This window comes from Excalfactoria chinensis, chromosome Z (assembly GCF_039878825.1).
Source record: "Excalfactoria chinensis isolate bCotChi1 chromosome Z, bCotChi1.hap2, whole genome shotgun sequence".
Lineage (NCBI taxonomy): Eukaryota > Metazoa > Chordata > Aves > Galliformes > Phasianidae > Excalfactoria > Excalfactoria chinensis.
Window position 1 is genome coordinate 16,330,345 of NC_092857.1, and position 22,122 is coordinate 16,352,466.

The window sequence follows — 22,122 nt, forward strand, 5'->3', positions numbered from 1 at the left end:
AAATGTCTTCCTGCAGTCTAGATTTATGTTGTGTCTGGTCAGCGTTGTCTGAATCCACTGGTGTACCTGAACTTAGAGTGCAGTGTTAACAGTAGGTGTTTGTGACACTTGCACTCCTCCTTTTTAAGTAGGCTTAGTGCAGTCAACATGTGCAATATAGTTACAAACACTCGTTTTCTAGACATCCCCAGTTCTAGCATTTTGTGTAGCATGTAGGTGCTTGTATTGCTTCAGTCTCCTTTTCAAGCCGTTGTTATAAAACACATAGACTATGTAGAGTGAGAGCCCCACCAGGAAGAAGTTATATAGCACCATGAATTTCTTCAGGTTTAAAGGCTTCCTGTTTCCCATTAGCTGGGGACCCAAGGAGAGTACCAAGTAAACACATGCTACTGTGGCTGTGGGTGGATACTGCTTCCGATCTATGTGGACATTGCTTTCAAACACCAGTTTAGAGAACAGCAGAGTTCTGTTGGTGTTGTACGTGGCTGCTGTGAGTGCTTTTTGCAAATGAAGATCACAGTTCAGACAAAAGTTTCTTCCCCAGCAAGTAAATGGATTTTCATTAAGAAATAACCTAGCCTATAGAAAAGGCTAACCCTATTTTTATGTTTTGTTTATTGTAAACTTCTGAAAGTCTGTTAGAAATGTTGTATGCCTCCACCCTCCTTTGGACACACTGAAAGCAAAATCATGTATTGCGTAGTGCCCAGTAAAATCAAACTTAGTAAATACAAGGTCTTATGAAGACCTCTCCCCGAAACCTTTAATTGGAGGGGGAAAAGTTTCTGTGTGTAAATCAAAACACAATGTCTATCTTCAGTTTTAGGCCTGTAATTTTGTTCTACTAGAAGTCATGAAACATTTGCTGGTAGGAAGTATTCATTTGGATCAACCTTACCGTATATCAGTCCAGTCAAATAGCTGATGTACGTGTTTTTGCCTGTGGATGAAACAGACCCCCCACAACTTTCCTTTTTTTTCTTTTTAAAGACAAAACTGTGAAGTTCAGTATTACCAGATATTTTACTTTACGGTTCAAAAGATTATGTCTGGAAAAAAAAAAAAAAGGCAGAAGCACCTGAAGTTGCTGTTACATTACAGGTCACGTTGGAATGTGTGGGTTGGGAGAAAGGAATTTTCTTCTGTGTGATGGATCTTGTAAATCAGTACAGATTCAGTAGTTTTCAGAAGGAGTGTATTGCATCACTGAAGTGATGCTCTGCAAAGACAAGTGAGCTGTTGCTCATCTCATACCTTTCACGATGCATAAAATTGTGCTTTTTCCTTCTGTTCTCACTGTTATTTTAAAATAACTGTTGTGGATCTGTTTTCTGTGCCCTCAACAGCCTAATTCTGGTGAACTGGACCCATTATATGTAGTTGAAGTGCTACTGCATTGCAGCAAAGAGAGTCTGAAAAATTCTGCTACCGAGGCTGCAAAGCCAGCAAGGCCTGATGAGAAAGGAGAGATGCAGGTTTGTTTTAAGTATTTATTCTTGCTAGTTTCTTGTAACTGCTCTGCAAGATTCTGTTTCCAAAGCATCTGAAAACTGTGGAAGGTTGTTTGACTGATGAGGAAGAGTTGTAGGCCTTTCTTAAATGCTTGCTGATAGCACTCAAGAGGAAACTGTGTTTTAAACAGTGAACAAATTACTTGAGTCTACTTGTTACCGAGTCAAGGAGTGCTTTGAAACTTAGTTCTTGTCCCCTTAAGTATTTGAAATCAGCGTAGGAAAGATCGTGTCTGCTATGTGAACATAGTTATTAAAATGGCCTGTGTGTGTTATCTTCAAACAGTTAAGTGTCTGTAAACTGTTTTCCCTTCGATATTTGTGCAGGATTTTGGGGCTAACGTGCCTTTCTTACATGAAATTAGAGAATTTAGTTGTAAGGTAGGTAGTCTTTGAATAGTCAGTTTTAGCAGCGATGTTTGACAGATATTTTCTTTAAAAGTCTCTTCAGCTGTGGATCTGAAAACTGAAGAAGAGATTTTTTTTGATCTCTTTTCTTCCTCTTTTCACCCTTTTCAAACTCCTTCAGATTTGCAAGTGAATCTCAACCAAAGATAAAACTGAATTTTTTGTGGAAATGTTAGCTTTACATGAAGTTTTCAGCTTTAGAGGTTATTTTCACAATTCTGTTTTAAGCTACTGATGACTTCTTTGTGGTTCTGATGCTAATGAATACATATTTTCTTATGTGTTACTTTCTGTTAATATACCTAGCAGTATTTATGGCAGTAATTTGTCTATTCTGGATCAAAAGAGGTATTCCAGTAGGAAAAAGGCAAGAAAAAAGTATCCAAAAGTGTCTAAAGATCACCATGTTGTAAAAGCTAAATACACACGTGAAGACTTCATAATGCAGGGTAGTTTATTTTTTTCCCACTTGAGCCTCTCTCCAGACTGAATGGAATACAGAATTTTCCCATTCGGCCAGACTGATGTATTGGTGCTTTACCTCTGTATTCATATTTGCTGCTTCCTCCTACTCCTTTATCCACTGCTGTGACCTTGTTTACTCAGTTTCCCTTTTCCTTCGTGAAGTTTTACAAGGCAGAAGTAATAATATGTATTTTACTGGTTGGATACTGTGCTCTCTTTGGTAGGTCGTTCCTGTTCTTGTACATCTTCTCTCAGCTATCAGCAGCGTCCGACTTTACATACCAAAAGACCTGAGGCCTATTGACAACAGGCAAAGTGTGCTGAAATCTATACAGGTAGGTTCCATGAAGCCATGAGAGCTGTCTGCTTTGATTAGAGGGGACAACAAAGGACAGCTAGTTTTAAATAAGTTTGTCTAAATTTAGAGTCACATCAGAAGTTGTTTTAAAAGGGATTGGAAAGTGGGAATGTATGTCAGTTGTATCCCCTTCCGGGCTGACTTTGAGAACTACTGCAACATCTCATAGCAAACTTCCACCTCCTCCTTTCACATCCCTGTGACTGTGTCAGCTTGTTTTCTTAAATGTATTTTGTTGTGCTGTTACAATATTACAAGAAAAACTTATTTTGTCTTCTTTTTTGTTGTTTTTTGTTGTTGTTCTGTTTACATTCAAGGAAGTACAGAAGCGATTTCCTGATGGGGTACCACTATTAGATCCTATTGACGACATGGGTATCAAAGATCAAGGACTGAAAAAAGTCATCCAGAAAGTAGAAGCGTTTGAGCATAGGATGTATTCACATCCTCTTCATAATGATCCCAATCTGGAAACTATATATAAACTTTGTGAAAGAAAAGCCCAGGTAAAGTGTAAAACAAGAAGCTGTATCCTACATCTGTGCCTACTTGAGCAGAGGCTTAATTGCTTTTCTTTATCTTTACAAAGCACAATTCTATCTCAAATAAAGCGAGAAATACTGAATCTCATTAACAAACTGGCAGGGGCTGTACCATGTCCTTCACTGATGAAGATGAGAATTGTATCAGAAAAGAAAGCTTTTCAGAAGCACTCATCAGAGATTAAAAGGTTACACAGGTGCCACTAAAGTCCTGTTCACTTAATAGGCATGGCACACCACAGCGTGCCCACAGACAATTATAACTTCTCATTCATAATAAGCTTATGCGGAGCTAAGGTCAGCTGATGGGGCTTAATAGCTTGGAGAGGTTACCATGCAAACCACTGTGCTGCTTTTTCCTGGCTCCTGACCTGGAAGCAGAATACTTATTTTGTATAGAATTTCCCCCTGCTAAACTGAAAGTAGCTGCACACAGAAATAATTCCTTTGTTTCTGTGCTTCTCCAGAGAACAAATTCTCTAGGATTCTCTTCACAGGAGTGAGTTTATTTCTGTCATGAAAAGATGATGATATCCTGTGATTAACTGGAGAAGCTGTAATTACACAAAAGGATGCATTTGGCTTGTATTTGGTGAAAGAGCTGGTAGTGGGACGTAGTATTTATTGGTCTCAGGTAAAGCATCAGCTCACAACCCAAGACCTCTTCTGCGATGTGTTCAGTTTATTTTTTTCCTTCTGGCTAAATGGCTGAGTTTCCCAAATGTGCTCGAGGTCTCTAAGGGTGAATGGAGTCAATAGGGGGGTTTTTTGGATGTGTTTTTCACTTTATCTAAACTTTTGTCTTCTTAGTAGAGCTATTGGAGTCAGTTTCAACTGCTGTGTCTGTGTACTGTGGTTCTGAGGCTTCCACGTGTATTAAACATCTTTAGGCAGTGGTGCCTGTTAACATGTAATTTCTTTCCTCCTGACACACCCCTAGATTGCTATGGATATTAAAGCAGCAAAGCGAGAACTGAAGAAGGCCAGAACTGTCTTACAAATGGATGAACTCAAATGCCGTAAGCGTGTTCTGAGAAGGCTGGGGTTTGCCACATCTTCCGATGTCATTGAGATGAAAGGACGCGTTGCCTGTGAAATCAGCAGGTAATTGTTTCTGTGCCAGGCGTTGGTCATGCAGGCACGCTTTGCTGGCCTCACAGGAATTAGTGTGTCATGTTTGCGTTTTAATATTCTGGGACCATTGGAAGAAGGATTCTTCTTAGGCTATGAGAGGTGTGTCATAAAGGGAACAGGTGAATTAAAGCAGTGAAGGTGGCACCTGAAGGACAAAATGCAGCATATTCTATAACGTGGATGTTAAAATGATGGGACAGTGGCTGTTTTCTTACGCAGCTCAGGCGATAGTATGTGTTGTTGTTTAGTGCTGCATGTTACATGAGAGGATGTTTTCTTAGCACGGAGCTGCTCATGTTTCACCTGAACATGGGTGTAACAGTGAGGGTCAGCAATTACCAAGTCACTAACAGGTTTAGAATACAGCTTAATTGGTTCCATAGGGCAGCTGGAACAAATCTATAGAAGGGGTGCGTTTTACTGTAATGCACTTAGCAGGTATGTATATATTAAAACGTATCATAAAGATTCCATGGAAACGTATTGGACTTGGTGTTTCAGGGCGTAACTCAGACATTGATAGAAGAGTGTGTTTTTAGAAGTTAGAATGGCTGCTGTTCTGCTTGCCCTGTTGACCGCCTGTACTACCAGTCCTGCAGAATCTGATAGTGAGTGGGTGACCTGCAGCAGTGTTTTATCAACTCCCCACTTTCAGGATCTCTTTTCTGAGGAGTTTCAATTTTTGTTGTTTTAAAAAAGTCAAGTTATGCCTTCCATCTTGTGCAGCAACTCCAACTAGAGATGTGGTCTTACCAGTCTTATCAAGAATTCGATGTTTTATCCAAACAGTAGCTTTGGATTTTGTATTGCTGTCATGCGTTTCCTTTTAGGATGTAGCATGGAATCTGTATTCTGTGGGTAAACTGAAGCAATTTTATTCCTCTTCTCATTACCTTGGAAATATCTGTTTAAATCTCTTTGTTTGAGCAGTGGCAGTGCTCCCCCTTGTTATTTTCCATCTCTTCTGTCTGATAAAACTGTTAGCCTGAGCTGTTACAGACTATCAGGAGACATTATCTCTAGTCCAGTTAGAGCTTCTAGTTACCTTACATTAACATCTTATTCGTTGGCACTACTCTCATAAAGCCAATATGTCAATTTTTTGCATTCCAGTAAGTGAAATTTAGAAGTTTTTGGTCGCTTCACAAAACAGTTGATAATCCTTCATTTTAAAATGACAAGTCTTTTCTCTAAGCGTTCTTCTCTTTGCTTTTATTTAGTGCTGATGAACTTCTCCTGACAGAAATGATGTTTAATGGTCTCTTCAATGACTTGTCTGCAGAACAGGCAACTGCGCTGCTGAGTTGTTTTGTGTTTCAAGAGAACGTGAGTTACTTCTTTGGTCTATGAATTCTAGACATTCTCATCTACCAACAGTAACTGCTTTTAATCCAGTTCCAGAAATTGGCGGTAATTGTACAATCTGCTGCATATTTTTATCCTTTTTAAGCTGTTTCAACAAGAAATGCCTTTGAGCACACACACAGATTTTATCAACGCCTGTTTCTTAAGCTCTGGAGTGAGGTTATTTTTAATTGAGGCATGCCTGTGCTTTGTTATGTGGACAGTACCCTTGGCCTATGGCTGGAAACAGCAGCGTCACGTGGAATTGATACAAATGAAAAGCAAGGCCACAAAAATTTAATACCTGATACCTTTGTTTGCCTGCCTGCAAGCTATGTAGGAGTTTACTATATTTTCCCAGTGCTTCTAATAAATAAACTCTTGATATAAAATCTCAGTGCAGATGGCTTAGCAAGGTTTAGCACTCAGCTTGACTCAAAAGGTAGAAAGGAGCAGATGCTCATAAATTATTCTTGTTAGTAGAAGGGATGCCAAAGTGAGCCATTGCTCATAGGCAACAGAAGATTAAAAGCTAGAATCCGATGCTGTGGTTCACTTAGCAGTACTCGCGTCTGAACAGGTAGGACATAAGATGTAGCTGTAATTGCATAGCTGTATTTTCTTACGTTACCCCCGATGTTTGTTAAAAGCATTTCCTTTTGTGTTCTTCACAAAAACTCGTAACAGCAGAAGTAAGTAAGTGGTGGGCGCTTCTGCTGTACAAAGTTGTGCAACACTTGATGGAAGAAATTCTGCCGCTGCTCAGAAAGCAGGTGCTTTTTTTTGTACTCATCGTGTGCAGAGGAGATTTGTTTTCTGATTTGGTTTGGGAAAGGAGCACTTGGGGAAGTGATTAGGAGTGTTCGATTATAAGTTTGGGAAGTCTCAGAAAGAATTTAGGGTGACATCAGCACGCATCGTAGCCTTTACTTTTGCATCTGATTTGGTTTAGAGGAAATACATGGGAGTGCACAGAGTTATTTAATGCCTTGTTTTTCAGTCCAACGAAATGCCAAAGCTGACAGAGCAGCTGGCGGGACCACTGCGACAAATGCAGGTAATGAATGAGCTCAGGGTCAGCGCGATCCGAGCAACGCATGTGTGCAGTGAGTGCACGGAGAGGACGTGGTGGATCATCAGCGAACTTGGCTGGCGCTGATTGCGTGTGGTTTTACAGTGTGTCGTAATGACTTACCTTGTTTGCAGTGAACCTTGATTTGCTAATTTAGAGCTGCATTTTAGAAACTTTGTATAAGCTTGCTTACAACACTGAGCTGTTACTGCCGGCAGATTCAAATAATAACGTGGTCGGTAGTTTACTTTCTTACTTTCCTAAGTAATTTTGTACTGGAAAGGAAACTTTGTGTCCATTACCTACTAATACGTATTTCTATTGGTTAAACACTTAATCTCTTTAAGCTTGTAAATCTTAAATATTTTATTTTTTTAGGAGTGTGCTAAGAGAATCGCCAGGGTGTCAGCAGAAGCAAAGCTGGAAATTGATGAAGAAAATTACTTAAATTCCTTCAGACCCAATCTCATGGATGTGGTGTACACGTGGGCAAATGGAGCTAGCTTTGCTCACATTTGCAAAATGACTGATGTCTTCGAAGGTACGTTGGTCAGTTCTTCTCAATACCCGTACAACAAGTCAGCAACTGTTTATACTCCGATCTATTCAAGTGTATGCCTGGCTAAAATGGCGTGGGGGAAAAAAACTTTCTGCAGTATATATGTTAATTTGCAGTTACGCTCCTGATGATTTAGAATCTGTCTCTGCAATCTTTACATAACTCTCAGAAATCCTAAGCATTGTGAAAAGTAGAAATGCTTCCCTCTGCTAGTGAGAGCCAAGTACCGTATCCCAAGTGCTTGCTGTTAAGAAAAGCAAAGTACCTCTCTTGCACTTCTGCTCGTTAGTTAAGCTATTTATTTGCTTGTTGAGAATTCCTCTCACTATCTTAGTGATGACAGAAGTGAGGGGTGACCACATCTGTGTAGGCAGTTTGTGAAACTTAGCCCAGGTGACAGATTACAGCTGATTTGTTTCCCACAGTGGCGGTGATGGAAACCATCCCTTCGGGAAGCATAAATAAGGGCTTTCCATTATTTTTAAAGTCAAATGATCTAAAGCCCATTTGCTTCCTAAAAAGAAGCAGCGTTCAGTGAAGGTCCTACCAGAATGAGAAACCTATTTTTCTCTTTTGTGAAGTTTGCTGAAGGCTGTGAAGGATCATAGAATTGGTTCCCCAGTCTTATAATTGTGTGTGTAAGGACTGACATTGAAAGTCCTTTATGAAGTTACTACCATTGACCACTGCCTTGCCTCCCTGAGGTGCCATTTTCATGTTTGTACGTGCCTGCAAATGGGAGGCCTTAAAACAAACTCCATTGCGTAGACCCAGGAAGTTCCTAAGCCAGGATGCCTGCGAGCAACAGGAATTGTGGTGGTCTTTGATTCTGCATTCAGTGAACACCTCATGTTGAAAGGAAAATCTGAGAGGCTGCAGATGCGTTTTGAGAAAGGGGAATACAGAAACAGCTGCAGTAGCTGGCTTGCTTGTGTTATTATGTTAATTCTTGACTGTTCAGAATAACACATTGGGTAGCAGCACTTTCTTTGTTAGTCATCTCTGTCTAGTCCTTTTGGTGTGCTGTTGACTGGAATAGTGTTGGCTTCCCCAGAATTAACTTACTCAGGTCTGTTTTGAGAAGTTCAGTTCTCATGGCAGGGGATGCATGAATCTTACCTTAACTTGCAGCTGGTTTTCTGTGCACTGTCCAGAAGGATGGAAGGCAGATCACGCATCTCCTATCAATCACTTACCCTAAATGCAGTTCAGTGTTACTGAATCACAGGAGAGTCTGCACTCATTCTCCAAGTTGATGTAGTGATTTTAATGAAATGGAGAGATATGCACCTGTTGGGAGAGATGTGGACCTTTACACTGAGCTTATTACCATGTAGTACAGCACAGTGTATCATTAAAGGGGTGCTTTGCCATCCAGGTAACGTGCGATTAGCAGCCATGAGGTCCTGCTATTACAGGGAGTTCCAACTTCACTGCTGTACTCTGATTTCAGTGCAGAGAATAGGCCAGCTGTTCAGAGTGCATTGGACGACAACACATTTGTGGTTTTTAAGTTGGCTTTTCATGAGCCCCTGAACCAATTAAAAGTGTTTTCTGGGAAGACTCTGCTCTTCACGGGTGAGAGATGCACGGTCAGTGTTGTGCCACCACCCAGGCTAACGCGCTCACGTAACTTTCTATGCAGACAGCTTGAGCTGGTGGTGCACTTCCGCTATCGTAAGCCATAGAGGAACCCTTAAAGTTATTTTATTGTTATTTTGTCAGTACTGATGGTCAAATTTCAGCCTCAGCTGCAGCTGCCAGCAGTGTGAATGCTTGCATCTGTGGTAAGTAGGTGGCTGCAGCACAAGCCCAAGTGTGCCCGCCACAACTGGGAGCAGCGGTAATGGGTTAATGAAAATGAGTTGTCATTAAATTGAAATGTGTGTTTTGGAAAGAAATTGAGATTAGAGAAGCTTTTTAAAGCAGCAGGGAAGATGGGTTAAAGTGAGCTAAGTACCCCTGCTAATCGGCTCCAGATTGACTTTTGTTCTGTGCAAGAAACTACAGACAATAGTCATTTATTCCCAAACAGCAGGGCTTTTTTACACCAAAAAAAAGAAAGCCGGCAACACGCCCATTAATGGTGCCTGTAGATGAGCATTTCCTGGAAGGGCAGTAAATGGAGATGAGCAGCAGCTACAGGAGGCATGAAAGAATACAGCATGGCTGTGCTGAAGGGAGGTACCCGTGGTGTGCCTGTGCCCAGTGGCTTCCATGTGTTTTTGCACATCGTGTCCTTGCAGTGGGTGCTACAAACTGCAGCTCTCACACCAGCTGTTTGTGCTGTAGGAACTGACATAACACAACCTTTTTTTTGGAAGAGAATTCTCGTTTTATTATCCCTGGTTCAGACTTCCATGACAGCTTCTTAGCATGGTCTTCTCCATAGAAGGTTTCTTCACTCGTTGATACAGTAAACCCATATCCTAAGTTTCGGAAGAAGTATGGATGTGATTACCTGAACAGTTATTTTGTGTGCAGTCATTTGACTCTTGAGTGCAGATGACTGGAAGGGGACAGAGAGCACACCACATGTATACTGGTAAACAAGCACTGCTACTGCGATATTTGCGCAGCTTGTTGAGCTGAAGTAAGTCAAATGAGTAAAAATCATTTTTGAATTGTAAAATGTAACAAGCTAATGTGGGTATTAGGTTATGGTGTAGGAACTATTTGTTTGGTGATGTGTTGGCTCAGGAGATGCAAGATGAATTGTCACTCTTCTTATACAGGTAGCATAATTCGTTGTATGAGAAGGCTAGAAGAATTGCTTCGACAAATGTGTCAGGCAGCAAAAGCAATTGGGAACACAGAGCTGGAAAATAAGTTTGCGGAGGGTAGGTATTTCACTTCCAGAATAAGTAATTCTGCAAAATATAAGGTTCTTTGTTTTGGGGTTTGGGAACATAAATCCCTGTTAGTGGCTTCAAGGTAAGGAGCAGCATTGCTCCCCGTATGTGATACCACCTGTTAGCATATACGCTAAAACATACTGTGTAAGAAGTCAAGCTGACTGAGAATGAATGTGCAATGCTTTTCATTGAACTCCTAAGTCACTTTCTCTGCTACCGCAGGCTGTAATAGTGTTGGTTGCTTCAGTTGTAGTGGTAAATAATGTTTTCCCTTTTTTTCCACCATAGGAATTACAAAAATCAAGAGAGATATTGTGTTTGCTGCAAGCCTTTACCTGTAACAAAGTTCATCGCTCACATGCCATCTTGAGTCAAGACATTGTTTTAATTGTATTTAAACCACAATAATTTCAACAAGGCATGTACAAACAGCAGTGTATGTAATAAGAGTTACCACATTCATAATAAAAATTTACAGTTTGACTACCTTTTGGTATCGTTGTGTTTTAAAGCAAGAGCTTGAACCAACAGCAATATAGTTTAGATACACAGAACTGTAGTAAGTGTTACTTATATACAGGTAAAGTGAGCATCCAAGAGCAGCAGCAGCAGTCCTTTAAAGGCATTTACTTATATTACATAATTAGACTGGTGAAATTCTTTTCCTTTCATAGACCAAGACAGTTGAAGTGAATCATTCATCATGGTTGATGATTGCTGCCAAAGTGATTTCCGTTTGTTGGCGTCTCATGCAGAGTTGTATGGGAATCTTCTTTCGGTTGAAATGTACATCCTCTCACTTTGAAGAAGTCAGACACATACACAACCTAAATGAACAAAGCAGTGTTAACCTCCTCTTTGAAACAAAGCATTTACCCATTGTTACCCATTAGCAGGAAGAAAAATTCCACGCTGAACACTATAAAGCAACACCTGAAGAGATCTGAGCATCAGAGAGTTATTGGTTGGTTGAAAAGCTCTCGTGCTGGGACAATTGTATTTTGCATAACAGACAAAGCAGTCCCATTCTCATCACTAGCCCAGAGCCTGCCTCACTATCTACGGTACTATTGCTGCACCCTGTTTAACAAGTCATCCAGTCCAAGGAGTGATTTTCCTTTTCTAGCAGTGTTCAAAAGGACAGACAGGTGTGCTTTCATAGAATGGCCAGGGCCCCATCCAACCTGGCTTTGAACTCCTCCAGGAACGGAGCATCCACAGCCTCTCTGGGCAGCCTCTGCCAGCACCTCTCCACTCTTAGCACAGAGCTCCCCTCTGATACCCAACTAAATCGTCCCTCCTTCAACATAAAAAAAAATAACCATTTCCCCTTGCCCTGTCATTATCTACCCTTGTAGGGAGTTGACTCCCTCCCTGTTTGTAGGCTCCCTTCAGGTACCAAAAGGCTACAGTGAGACCCCACAGCCTTCTTTTCTCCAGGCTGAACAAGCCCAGCTCCCTCAGCCTGTCTTTGTAGGGGAGGTGCTCCAGCCCTCTGATCATCTTTCCTCCAAGCAGAGCTGCCCAGCACTGCAGTTCCTCCCATAACATTCAACACACACAGTTCAGGAGTTACACTTACAATGAGTATAGCCACCAGCGCTCCTTGGATGAGCCCTGTTAGAACATCACTCCAATGATGTTTGTAGTCAGAAACACGGGACAGACCCACATAAATGGATGCGGCAATGAGACCAAATTGTATGGTAGGACGTACAAGTCTTGCCCAGTCTCCTTTCATTCTGGCCTGCAGATAAAGCTAAGAAGAGAAAACAAATGGTTGTGAAGTGTTGTAAACACAGAAGCAGTTACATGTCTCAAGTTCCTGTAAAGCATTCAGGAGAAACCTGTGGCTGGAGGCATTTCTAACATCCAGCAGTGCTCTCAGAAGAACACAATGGCAAAGGGTTGACAGCTGGTGTTGGTGTTTCATACAAGCTGTGTAAACTACTCCATTGATGTAATGTAGAAAATCTTGTGCTTCCACTGGTGTGACAAATGACTGTTTTCAGGGTAGAGATCAGTATCTCTATCAGAAATAGCAGCCATTTGAGGCTTAGGAAGAATCCCACAGAAATCATAGCCATATTTAATTCCCACATTGATTACAGGTAAGTGAGTTTCTTATCCAATAGAGTAGCTGGCTGCTGTGTAATCTTTCAGATGTAGGAAACCCCACGTCAGCACCATGAGCAAAGCTCACAAGATACAAGTTCACATAATCTGTGACCAGTTTTAAGATTCCATCACATTCCTTGGCTGTCACTGGTTTATTTATTCCATCTATTCCAAGTCCTTTTCTACCTGCATATGAGCCATGTTGCCAGTCTGGTCTACAAGTGAATCATAGAATCAGAAGGTCAGAGAGGACCTACAAGATCATCTAAGTCCTCCCAGAACCACTGCTGTCACAATGAGTACAAATGGGGGCATGCGATTCCCATCCTTTTCCTCCCTCCTCCCTTAATGCTACCTATCTGATGTGCATCTCTGGTTTTGTTGTGCTGCACCAGGCTCGTGCTATGATACCCCAAAAGACCCTGCTTTGATTTCCTTGTCTGTTCTACCCAGGACAAGACCTGTTATTTCAGCTGTAAGAGGAGCTTCTAACAGTCCACCCTGTAAACATCACTGAGTTTATTCTACAACTTGACCCTGTCACGTTAAAAAAGAAATAAAAACAGTAGCACAGTTATTGTATTTTACAGCTGGAAATGATATTTAACATTAAGTACATCCTTCAGTACCACCTAGGAACTCCAGGTCTAGCACAGAGCTTAACCGACAGCTTCTGTGACTCTGAAAGACCAACAAAAACACGGACATCAGGCACAGCGACAACATCCTAAGCTGTGGGTAAATCCCTCAGCTGACAGCTTCAAAAGCCAGGGCTGCCTTCTTGAAGCACTGCCTTCACAATGTAAATATCAGCACAGAGCACGCACTGTAGATACAAAGGTGGTGCTTTCCAAAGTTAAACATTTGGAGGGTGGTTGGTTGGTTTCTCTGAGTAACCTGCATCATGACTTTGGCATGATGACTTTTTCAGCTATAAATGGGCTGTCAAAAAGATCAATGCTATCCATAACTGCTTTTCTTTAATAGCAAGGTCAGGATGAAATCAGACGCTGAGGAAGTTACAGCTAAGCCTGAACAGGAAAATATTTTTCTTTTAAGCAGCAGCACTCAGCATATTTCTGGGGACCTTGATTTTACCACAGGGGATTAAAGGGAAGATTGTCGAGCAACTTCAAAAGTCAGTTGTCACAACCTCCTTCTAACAAAAGGTGTCTTAATGGTCCTGCCTTAACACTACGTTGGGATTTGCCAGCAGCAGAGCAGAGGTGGGCCCAGGGAGAACACATGGGTAGTCTGCAAAGAGCTGGCCGTGGGTCCAACACTGGCTGCTCTTTCCCCTTTCCCACTGAATTCTGCTGAAGACAGCAAGAACCAGCTTGCTGTAATATTTATTTTTTCCACGTAAGCATTTCTGGTAGTTGGCAGACATGCAGTTATTAAGGGTTATGCAACTGCAGATAAGTGGGAAACTGCATTTACCTCTGAAGGAATAAAGTGAGGCAAGCTCACAAGAAGCAAGCTTGCTTTGTTTTTTTTCCTCCACACCAGCCCATAACATCATACATAACAAAGCAGTGTTTGAGCCTCCCATAAGCAGCATGTATTCAGAGCACACTTCTGATTCTCCTCCTGCATGAGGAAGCAGCAACCAAGAAAAGCCGTCTACGTGACGATCTCATTTCTGAACTGAGAGCAGTCTCAGAGCTCAGATCTGGAGCTTCACGCAAACCCAGACACCACCAGCTCCAGCAGCCACACAGAACATCCAGAAAGTCCCTCTTGAAAACCCTGCAAGGGGGTGATGGATCCACACTGCTCCAAAACAAAGCATGTTAGGAGTGAGAGCACACCACAGAGAAGCGGGATGGCTGACTGTGGCTGTGTGCAGTTCCAGAAGTAACAGCTGCTCTTCTGGTTACAATTGGATTTTCCAATACTGCTTATTAGATTAAGAGTCACCTCTTCTATAAGCCAGCTGCTGCAATGGCAGATTCCTTGTTATTTTTAAACAGGTAACTTCACATGCACATTACTTTTAATAGGCTCAGGCAGTCACGCTCCCCCACAGAGTCTTACTCCTACCACGATTCCGTTTTAGAAAGACAGCAGCTACAAAGCTGGCCTGAAGCAGGTCAGTAACACTGCACTAGAAAATAAAGTGGTCAAAAGAGAAGGAAGGTTTTAACCTTTTAAATCCATTTAATACAAAAAGCTTCATACCAGAAGCATGTCTTGAGTGCTGCATATAGCACTACGTGCATCATGCATGTATGTCCTGGCATTACAGTACACTAACGGAGCTATTTTGACCCTGTTGACTAACACTGACTTCAGATCATTTACAGAACCCCTCCCTGTACACACAGCAAGCCTCTGGGTTTTTTGAACCTGGTTTTGCTCCTCTTTTAAGCCACAACACAAGCAAAGAAGAGAAACAGGAAGAAATCCCTGCCATTCCTCCTACCCAACTCATCTTCTGGAGATGAATAAGCTTTCTTTTTCATCAGCAGAAGCAGGAGGAATGTCAGGAAGCTTCATCTTGCTAGAAGGACTGTAAGCACCTTGCAGTGCTTCCTTTGCTGCTGATAAAATATCTGGGAGCCCAGAATGAGGACAACATCCAGAGCTGCTCAGGTAGGACCGTGCCCCTGTGAGCAGCTGTTATTTACCACACTGTCCATCTTCCCTACCACCCTGAGCATCTTCTGATCTTTCAGCAGCACATTCGGCTACGATCCATCTCTCTTCCCTCCCCCAGTATCTCACAGGTTAGGTTTTCCCCCCACCCCCCTAAAACTGCACAAATAGATTTCAGGAACATTCCTGAGATAGGATTAAGTAATCATCAGCATTTCTTTCGCAGCCTAATGCTTACTGTATAATGAAAATATGTTCTCTACACCACACACATCCTGAACACAAGTTTCTTCTTAATGCACGGTCTGGTGCTTCATTTCTAAAAATACACACAGGAACGAAGAGAAACTCACAACCACTTTGTGGCTCCTTACAAGAAGCCACAGACGTGAATGGAAGGGTCTCTGCAGCTACAGAATTCCTTGCTGCTCTACATTTCTAGCATAATTTTCAAGTATTTGCTCTTTCACCACGGCAGTATTAATACACACTGCACATACCTGCCTGCCTAATTTTAAAGTGCTGCGACTATTTCCTAGACAGACGTTTGGGGTGTAATCCACGTGGCTTCACAGGAGAATTTCCTAACAGCCAACATCTCACATCCCCACCTCAAGGCACAGAACCTCAACTCTGCTTAAACCCCATTCATTCCACTCAGGAAGACGATTTTTCAGATACTTAGTTTTAATCTTTAGAACTTCTACAACAACATTTTCATTTAATATCTTTCTTCTGTTTTTCTTTCCAGAAGCCCGTTACATAAGTTTTCCATGCTGCTTTTTTTTTTCCATTAAGGCACTGCCAGTCTTCCTACAAGAAGGGAAGGAAAATAGGGAAAACGTTTTGTGTTCTTTCCCTCCTCCGTTACCTATGAAGACTTAATTTGCCCACCTACTCATTTGTCCTGACATCATTTGAAAACTGTTTTATTCAACAGCATTTTGAAGTTTCCTGATATCAAAGGGCCTTGTTAATTACATTCCCCAGATGTGTCCTATTCTGTCTTAAGGAATGGGAAGATGGGTTTCCCTTTGGAGATGTACCTATTTTTCCCCCCTCTGTTTTTGTCTCAATCCTACTATATTCATTGCATCATGAAATTAATAGCAAGAAGGGCACAATTATTTTCCTGGTAAAACCTCAAGGCATGCAAGAACAGAACACTTCTGAATTTGCTCAAGTATAAGAGGTAAAAGTCAGTAGAGAAACAAGAGAGCAGGAGATAGTTTTCCTATCAGATAAGCCCAACTCAGAGAGATCGCAGTAGTCCAATACAAACTTCATATTTGGTATATTTTTGGTCATGGTCTATCTTCAGTTTCATGGTTACCTACCTGAGCATCAAAAAAGAGCTGATTTGCACCTTTAATGGGCATGAGGTTCCTACTGCAGTTATAATTGGTGTCTCAATCTATTAATGACTACACTTAAGAGACACTTAACCTTAAAAACAATTCAGCTGACCCCAGAAGTCCCAAGAGCCACGAGGAACAGTCAGTGCTGCAGAAATCCACCGTAAGGATTTTTTCCCAAACCAAGAAGCTCTGAACTAGTATTGCATAAAAACTACCTCAAGTGTGTATGTACTCATGTATGTCGTTAGCACTGTGGATACTGGGGAGAAGAAAGTGGGTACAGAAGTTGTATGCTTGGGTTTTATGTTGTTAATAAGGAAGGAGTGAAAGGATGAAAGGAAAGCACAGGAGGCACCAGCATTGCTGGATGGCAGCTTCAGAAAGAACAGCCAGCCTCAGTAATTATTATGACAGGTCTCCAGAAGACCTGGGGATAAGAATGTAAGAACATAAGAACAAAGGCACATGGCAGAAACACAGTCTTTGTGTCCTACTGACATATCAAGGACATCCTTTCATGACACAATCCTCCTGTTCTCAGGCGGTAAGGTCTTCCATAAGGAAGCTGTGTGGATGCACTGACAGCCAACATAGCAATCTATCCTCCATTCCTAGCAGTTAATAAGTGGCTTTTCTGTAGGGAGAGTAGAATCCAATAACCTTGTTGATACAAGCTTATACAAGACAGAGTTTGCACCTGAGTATTTTCAGTGTAAACAGTTATTCAACATGATCCTGCAAAAGGATGGAGGAGATAATACATTCACCGTTTTGGGTTTTTTTTTCCATTATATTATAAAGCAACAAAAAGCATTAAGACATGTGGATGGCCTCCCATATTCCTGTCCTACTCCTGCTCACTAATCCAGTATCACAGACCAAGACCTCTCTGCTCTGCTAACAATAGGCAACACAGAAGAAAAACAGGCTCCCTGTCACATCTTCTGAGCTTCCCACTCCGGTGAAAGCATGGAAACAAACTCTCCCCTTTTGCACATTAGAGGAAACTTAAAAGGTTCCTTCATATAAAAGCCATTTTGTATAGAACCTATTATTCTTACTTTTGCTCAGAAAGCACAAACCCCAAAATTCCAAGCAGTATAGGAAACCCAGGAAACTCAGTAAAAACATCAAATTCTCAGCACATGTCCCAACAGGCACAAGAAGTGCTGAGGAACAGCACAGCAGTCACACATGAGCCCGCCCTCCGCAACCATTAATTACAAGTGTAAGAGCTCCTTTCATTCCCAAAGCACCATTTATAAACACGGGGCTCTAGGCGTCAACCAGCCAGACACTGCCAGCAAACCAGGAATCTGGTGTGCAGTCTGCTTTGTGAAGCTTGATGTTAACGTGTAGTGCATATCTGACAAACTTTTACAGACAGACTCGCATCTGAACAGAAAACGTACTGACTTATGAACCATGAAGGTGTAGGACAATTTAATGAAACCATGAGCTGGGGACCTTCAAAAACTAAACAAACAACTTGGAGACTAAGGTCTGTTTTGTCTTCCTAATGAGATTTCATTTTCTTATACACATACATACTTGTGGTCCCTGTTTTATCTGTATCTCCGTTTTCTTTTGAGTGGGCAGAAAACAACAGAGAAAGAAACCACAATTCAGAAATATTTTTCCCCTTTCAGAGAAGGAAAAAGGTATAGGTTTGCACTTGGCTCCAGGATGCACATGGACTGCTACTGAAAGGGACAGCCTATCCTCACACACTCCAACCAGGCATTCCTCCTGACACCTGACACCTCCGATGTTTGAACATGGTGTGCTGGTCAGGGAGCTGCTCCATTGGACAGATAAATAAAAGAAACAAAGTTGGCCAGAGGAGGGCAAAAAGGCAGCGTACATACTAGGCAGTCCTCAGACAGCTGCATGTTGCCATCAGAAGGTGTTTGATGCTGAGAGCAACCTCCCACACAACAGGGAACCCTCCTGTCGTGTACTAGTTTAGAAGGCAAACTGAAAGCACAGTCAATCTTTTATACAGACATTTCCACTGGACAAGTAACAGTTCTTCAGTTGTTTATTAATCCTCCAGCTGCAGCTTAGCTGCACATTGTAGAAATAATTGTTTACTGACATCACTTTTTACCATAAACTGGTGGAAACTGTAACCTTCTATTTTACTCCAAAAGCTAACACTTGTCCTATTCTGATGAGAAAAGTATTTGCTTCTGCTCCTATTTCATACACCAAATTACAGAATCCTTCTACAGAAGGTGAACTCTGCAAGGAATTGCTTTCATCTTTACTCTGCAGGAGCCAATCCACAATAATCTCAGCACTACCAACAGCTGCAATTCCCGAGTGCACTACAGAAAAGTCATTTTTCTTCACTCGCTTGCTACTGAGAAGTCTGAACACTGAATGAGTACTACAAGTAGGAGAAACAAGCGTCTCCATGCTCTAGTCTCATAGCATTACCAGTTACCTTTTACTTTTTAAGCTGTGCTCCAAGTAATGCACTTGTTTCTGCCCCAACTACAGCCACACGCTCTCAGTAAGACATATCCTCCTATCAGTTTCTGAGGACCAGATAGTCCTCAACTTTCACATGGGCAGGAACAAACTAGGGATTTCCACAGCTCATTTCAGTTCTATTTGGGACAGTGAAGAAATACTGCCATGCAAACAGATGTATGTAAGATACTGTGGTTAAGCCTCCCAGGACCTTATTTGGGTATTGCTTCACCCAACCTTTAATTCCAACATAAACAAGATTTCAAGAGCAGTGCCTGACTGGCACATTTAGGACTGTAAGTACACACACACAGGCCTAAACCCAACCTTCATTTGTGCCTAGCACGTTGTCTCTCTGCACAAGGCAGAAAGGCAGGCTGCCAATCCAGGTCACTGAAATACCAGTTGCCCTCCAGTTCTCTTCTACAGTTTCCTGCTTCCATGAGCACACAAGATCTTCTTTCCCAGTGAGTTGTGGGAGAGCTTGTGAGCAACTCAAGTTACAAGTCATGGATTCTTTACCCCTCCATCCCACATTACTCTCCCCAGAATAGCACGGCAGCTTGGCTGGTTCCTGCAGCATAGTTCCTCACCCCAGCTAGGGGCAGCCAGCAACATGCCCAGTCTACCTGCAGCCAAGTCCGACTCTGTTACAGCAACTTGATCTTCACTGCTGCCAGCTGCAGTGGTTGCAATGGGGTTGCATTCTGGCTACTGAAGACAAGAGGACACATTGAATGAGTAAGGTCGTTTTCAGACAGAACATCTAAAACAATTTTTTTTTAAATGAAAGTCTCAAATGTTGATGAACAGCAGTATCTGCGTTCAAGGCAGGAGTGAAATTTTAGTAGCAGGGACATTGCTCAGTTATGCTCACCCTCCTAACTTCCAAGCCAGATAAGATGGCTTTGTTGATACAAGAGAGAATATGTGAGCTGTTTAATGATGAAAGGAAAGGAGCAGCAAGGGGAGGGGATGACAACAATTTGGGTTCCGGAATCTGTTACTAAATCACTAGGTCCCCAGATGCTGCTGCTGCTCAATCTCCCCATGGTTTCCACATGAAGCTGCTGTTGGCAAAAGCATCCCAGAGATAACAATTCAGTCCCAAAATGACCCTCCTAGCTCTGCCAAGTGAGTCTCAAAACACATTTGCCATCATTGCTTCCTGGCTTGACACTCCACAACCCATTCCATAAGATGACAAATAAAATGACTAGAAACAAACAAGTCTACCCTAAAAAGTCAGGCCTCATAACTGGTCTTGCAGACACTACAGATGAACAGACTTCCGTTTCCAGCAAGAAGTCTCATTAACCATAGGGACCATCCTCATGTCTATTTTCATGCCATGCAGTCACATACAGCAAGCTACACAAGATCAGTTCAGCTGAAGATTTTCCACATAAACACACTGGAAATCCAAGCACAGTAACAATACTTAGGCTCATTACAGGTTTCTATAGAAGGCTTTAACCAGGCACAAGCTTAATGAGGCCACTATCCATTAGGGACGTATTTCAGGTGATATGGAATCAAAGACCCATTCCTTTTACTTAGACAACCTTCTAAGCCTAACTGCCAGACGTAAGGAAGGCCAACACTGCTCAGAGAGAACTTTGGAAAGGTAATATTAAGTAGCTGTAAATACTGGGGAGCAAATCTTCCCAAAAATACATGCATCCAAGTTACATACAAGTAAATATTTCCACTCCTGAAGTTAAAAGTTCACATCTGCTCTCCACAAACCAGAAGACAAACTAAGGAGAAATGCTTCAAATTCCCAGATATGATTAACTTAAGACTATTCATTTTGAACAGTTCATAGGACGTGGTATTCACTCAAGTTTCCCTAGCTCCTCCCAAGTGTAATTCACGTATTTTCAGTTTGGAAGTTTACACTTTTCAACTCTTATCCTTTCCATTTTATTCAGACTGCCATACTTTTCAGCTGGCCCTTCTGCTTTTGTCTGTGATCCCAAGGCATGGTTGCAGCACATCTAAGAGAAGAAAAAACAAAACACATCCTTCCCATTAAGTATAAAGATTGAATTGCATGCTATTTTTACATACCCTTCCCTCAGTTTGAGATGAGACATTTATCACAGAAGTACATTTAGACCTGCAGGTTCTTTTTCCCCCCAGTATCAGGAGCTGTATAGTTGCAACTCAGACACCATAGCTTCCACTGACTTGAGAAATCTTTCTTGTCACCAATAGTTTCAACAGGGTTCCCTGTCAAGGACTGAACCCCATAATCACAAGTCACCAGTCTCATGCCTGCCTCCCTACCTCCTTCCAGATGGAATTCTCAGTAACCTCTTGTGCTAAACTTTTCTTCAGTAGGGAACACACGGATGACTGCAATAGAGATGCTTCTAAAGCCCACTTTTTTATTACCAAAAAGAAGCACTTATGAGTTTTAGCAGTGAAAGCCCTGCCTGTTAGGTAAGAAAACAATATCCTAAGCAAGAAGAATTCACACCAGTCCACAGTATTTTGAGTTTTACCAGTACTAAAAATGTTCTTCCCCCTTAAGACCAAAACCAGCATGCTTCTGCTCCTCACTGAGATAAGCAGTGCAAAGCATATAGCACAGCATAAATGCTCATTATGAAGGCATGAACAGCTCCTAACATTTATATCCTTCTTACATTGCTACTAGAAAACCTCTGCCTTAGCTCAATCCTCATGCAAAGCATCAGGACATCCTGCTTAGAAATAAGACCCTTGAAGGATTATTACTCCATATACATTATTACCCCATGGACATTACTGTAGCATTTAGAATCAAACCATCTACACTTATTGGAAGTGGCAAATGGCCTCTTCTTAGTTTTTTTGGTTTTTGTTTTTTTTTTTTGTTTGTTTTTTTGTTTTAAATCCTCCAGGTGTTCCTGTACATAACAGAAAGTGCAGCTACCACTTAACTTGCTTCTAACACAGCAATTCTGTCTCAGGTAACTGAGCTGAAGAAGTATTTCACTGCTTGTCTAATATTTTGCAATGTAGATGATTTAAGCCACACACCCTAAGCACATCCTCATTTCACAGGAGCAATGTCTGTGCTATCCATGGCAGTGATCATTTCCCATTGAACTTTACCCAGTACCATTTCTTCATGCACAACCTGCCAGTAGGTATGCATTCAGCAGCAGTTAAGAGTACATGTTCTGCAGTACGCACAAGGCAGATTCCTCTGGTCCTTAGGAAACCAGCATGTTAGCATCTGGTTATGATTAATGCTGTCTATGAGTAATGCCACGTTCACAATTCTGTCCCGCTCATGACTCAGACTGCAGCTGGAGTAAGTGTGCAA

The 22,122-nt window shown here is 41.7% G+C and overlaps 2 protein-coding genes across 4 annotated transcripts in view; one reads left to right on the forward strand and one right to left on the reverse strand.

Annotated features, from left to right (window-relative positions):
- Nucleotides 1–10,735, forward strand: part of MTREX (Mtr4 exosome RNA helicase) — a 43,097-nt gene extending 32,362 nt beyond the window's left edge. Inside the window, exons 19-27 of one of the 2 annotated variants that reach the window (XM_072359927.1) lie at nucleotides 1,350–1,478; nucleotides 2,612–2,722; nucleotides 3,063–3,251; nucleotides 4,228–4,391; nucleotides 5,642–5,747; nucleotides 6,766–6,822; nucleotides 7,216–7,378; nucleotides 10,132–10,236; nucleotides 10,540–10,735. In XM_072359927.1, coding sequence (XP_072216028.1) covers nucleotides 1,350–1,478; nucleotides 2,612–2,722; nucleotides 3,063–3,251; nucleotides 4,228–4,391; nucleotides 5,642–5,747; nucleotides 6,766–6,822; nucleotides 7,216–7,378; nucleotides 10,132–10,236; nucleotides 10,540–10,592 — 1,077 coding nt within the window. In that variant the 3' untranslated portion in view covers nucleotides 10,593–10,735. Of the gene's footprint in view, nucleotides 1–1,349; nucleotides 1,479–2,611; nucleotides 2,723–3,062; nucleotides 3,252–4,227; nucleotides 4,392–5,641; nucleotides 5,748–6,765; nucleotides 6,823–7,215; nucleotides 7,379–10,131; nucleotides 10,335–10,539 lie in introns of those variants that run through there. The other variant, XM_072359926.1, reaches the window with a different exon arrangement.
- Nucleotides 10,620–22,122, reverse strand: part of PLPP1 (phospholipid phosphatase 1) — a 55,286-nt gene continuing 43,783 nt past the window's right edge. The window contains exons 5-6 of one of the 2 annotated variants that reach the window (XM_072359931.1): nucleotides 11,834–12,010; nucleotides 10,620–11,078 (exon numbers count right to left, since the gene is read on the reverse strand). In XM_072359931.1, the coding sequence (XP_072216032.1) occupies nucleotides 10,953–11,078; nucleotides 11,834–12,010 (303 nt within the window). In that variant the 3' untranslated portion in view covers nucleotides 10,620–10,952. The remainder of the gene's footprint in view (nucleotides 11,079–11,833; nucleotides 12,011–22,122) is intronic. The other variant, XM_072359930.1, reaches the window with a different exon arrangement.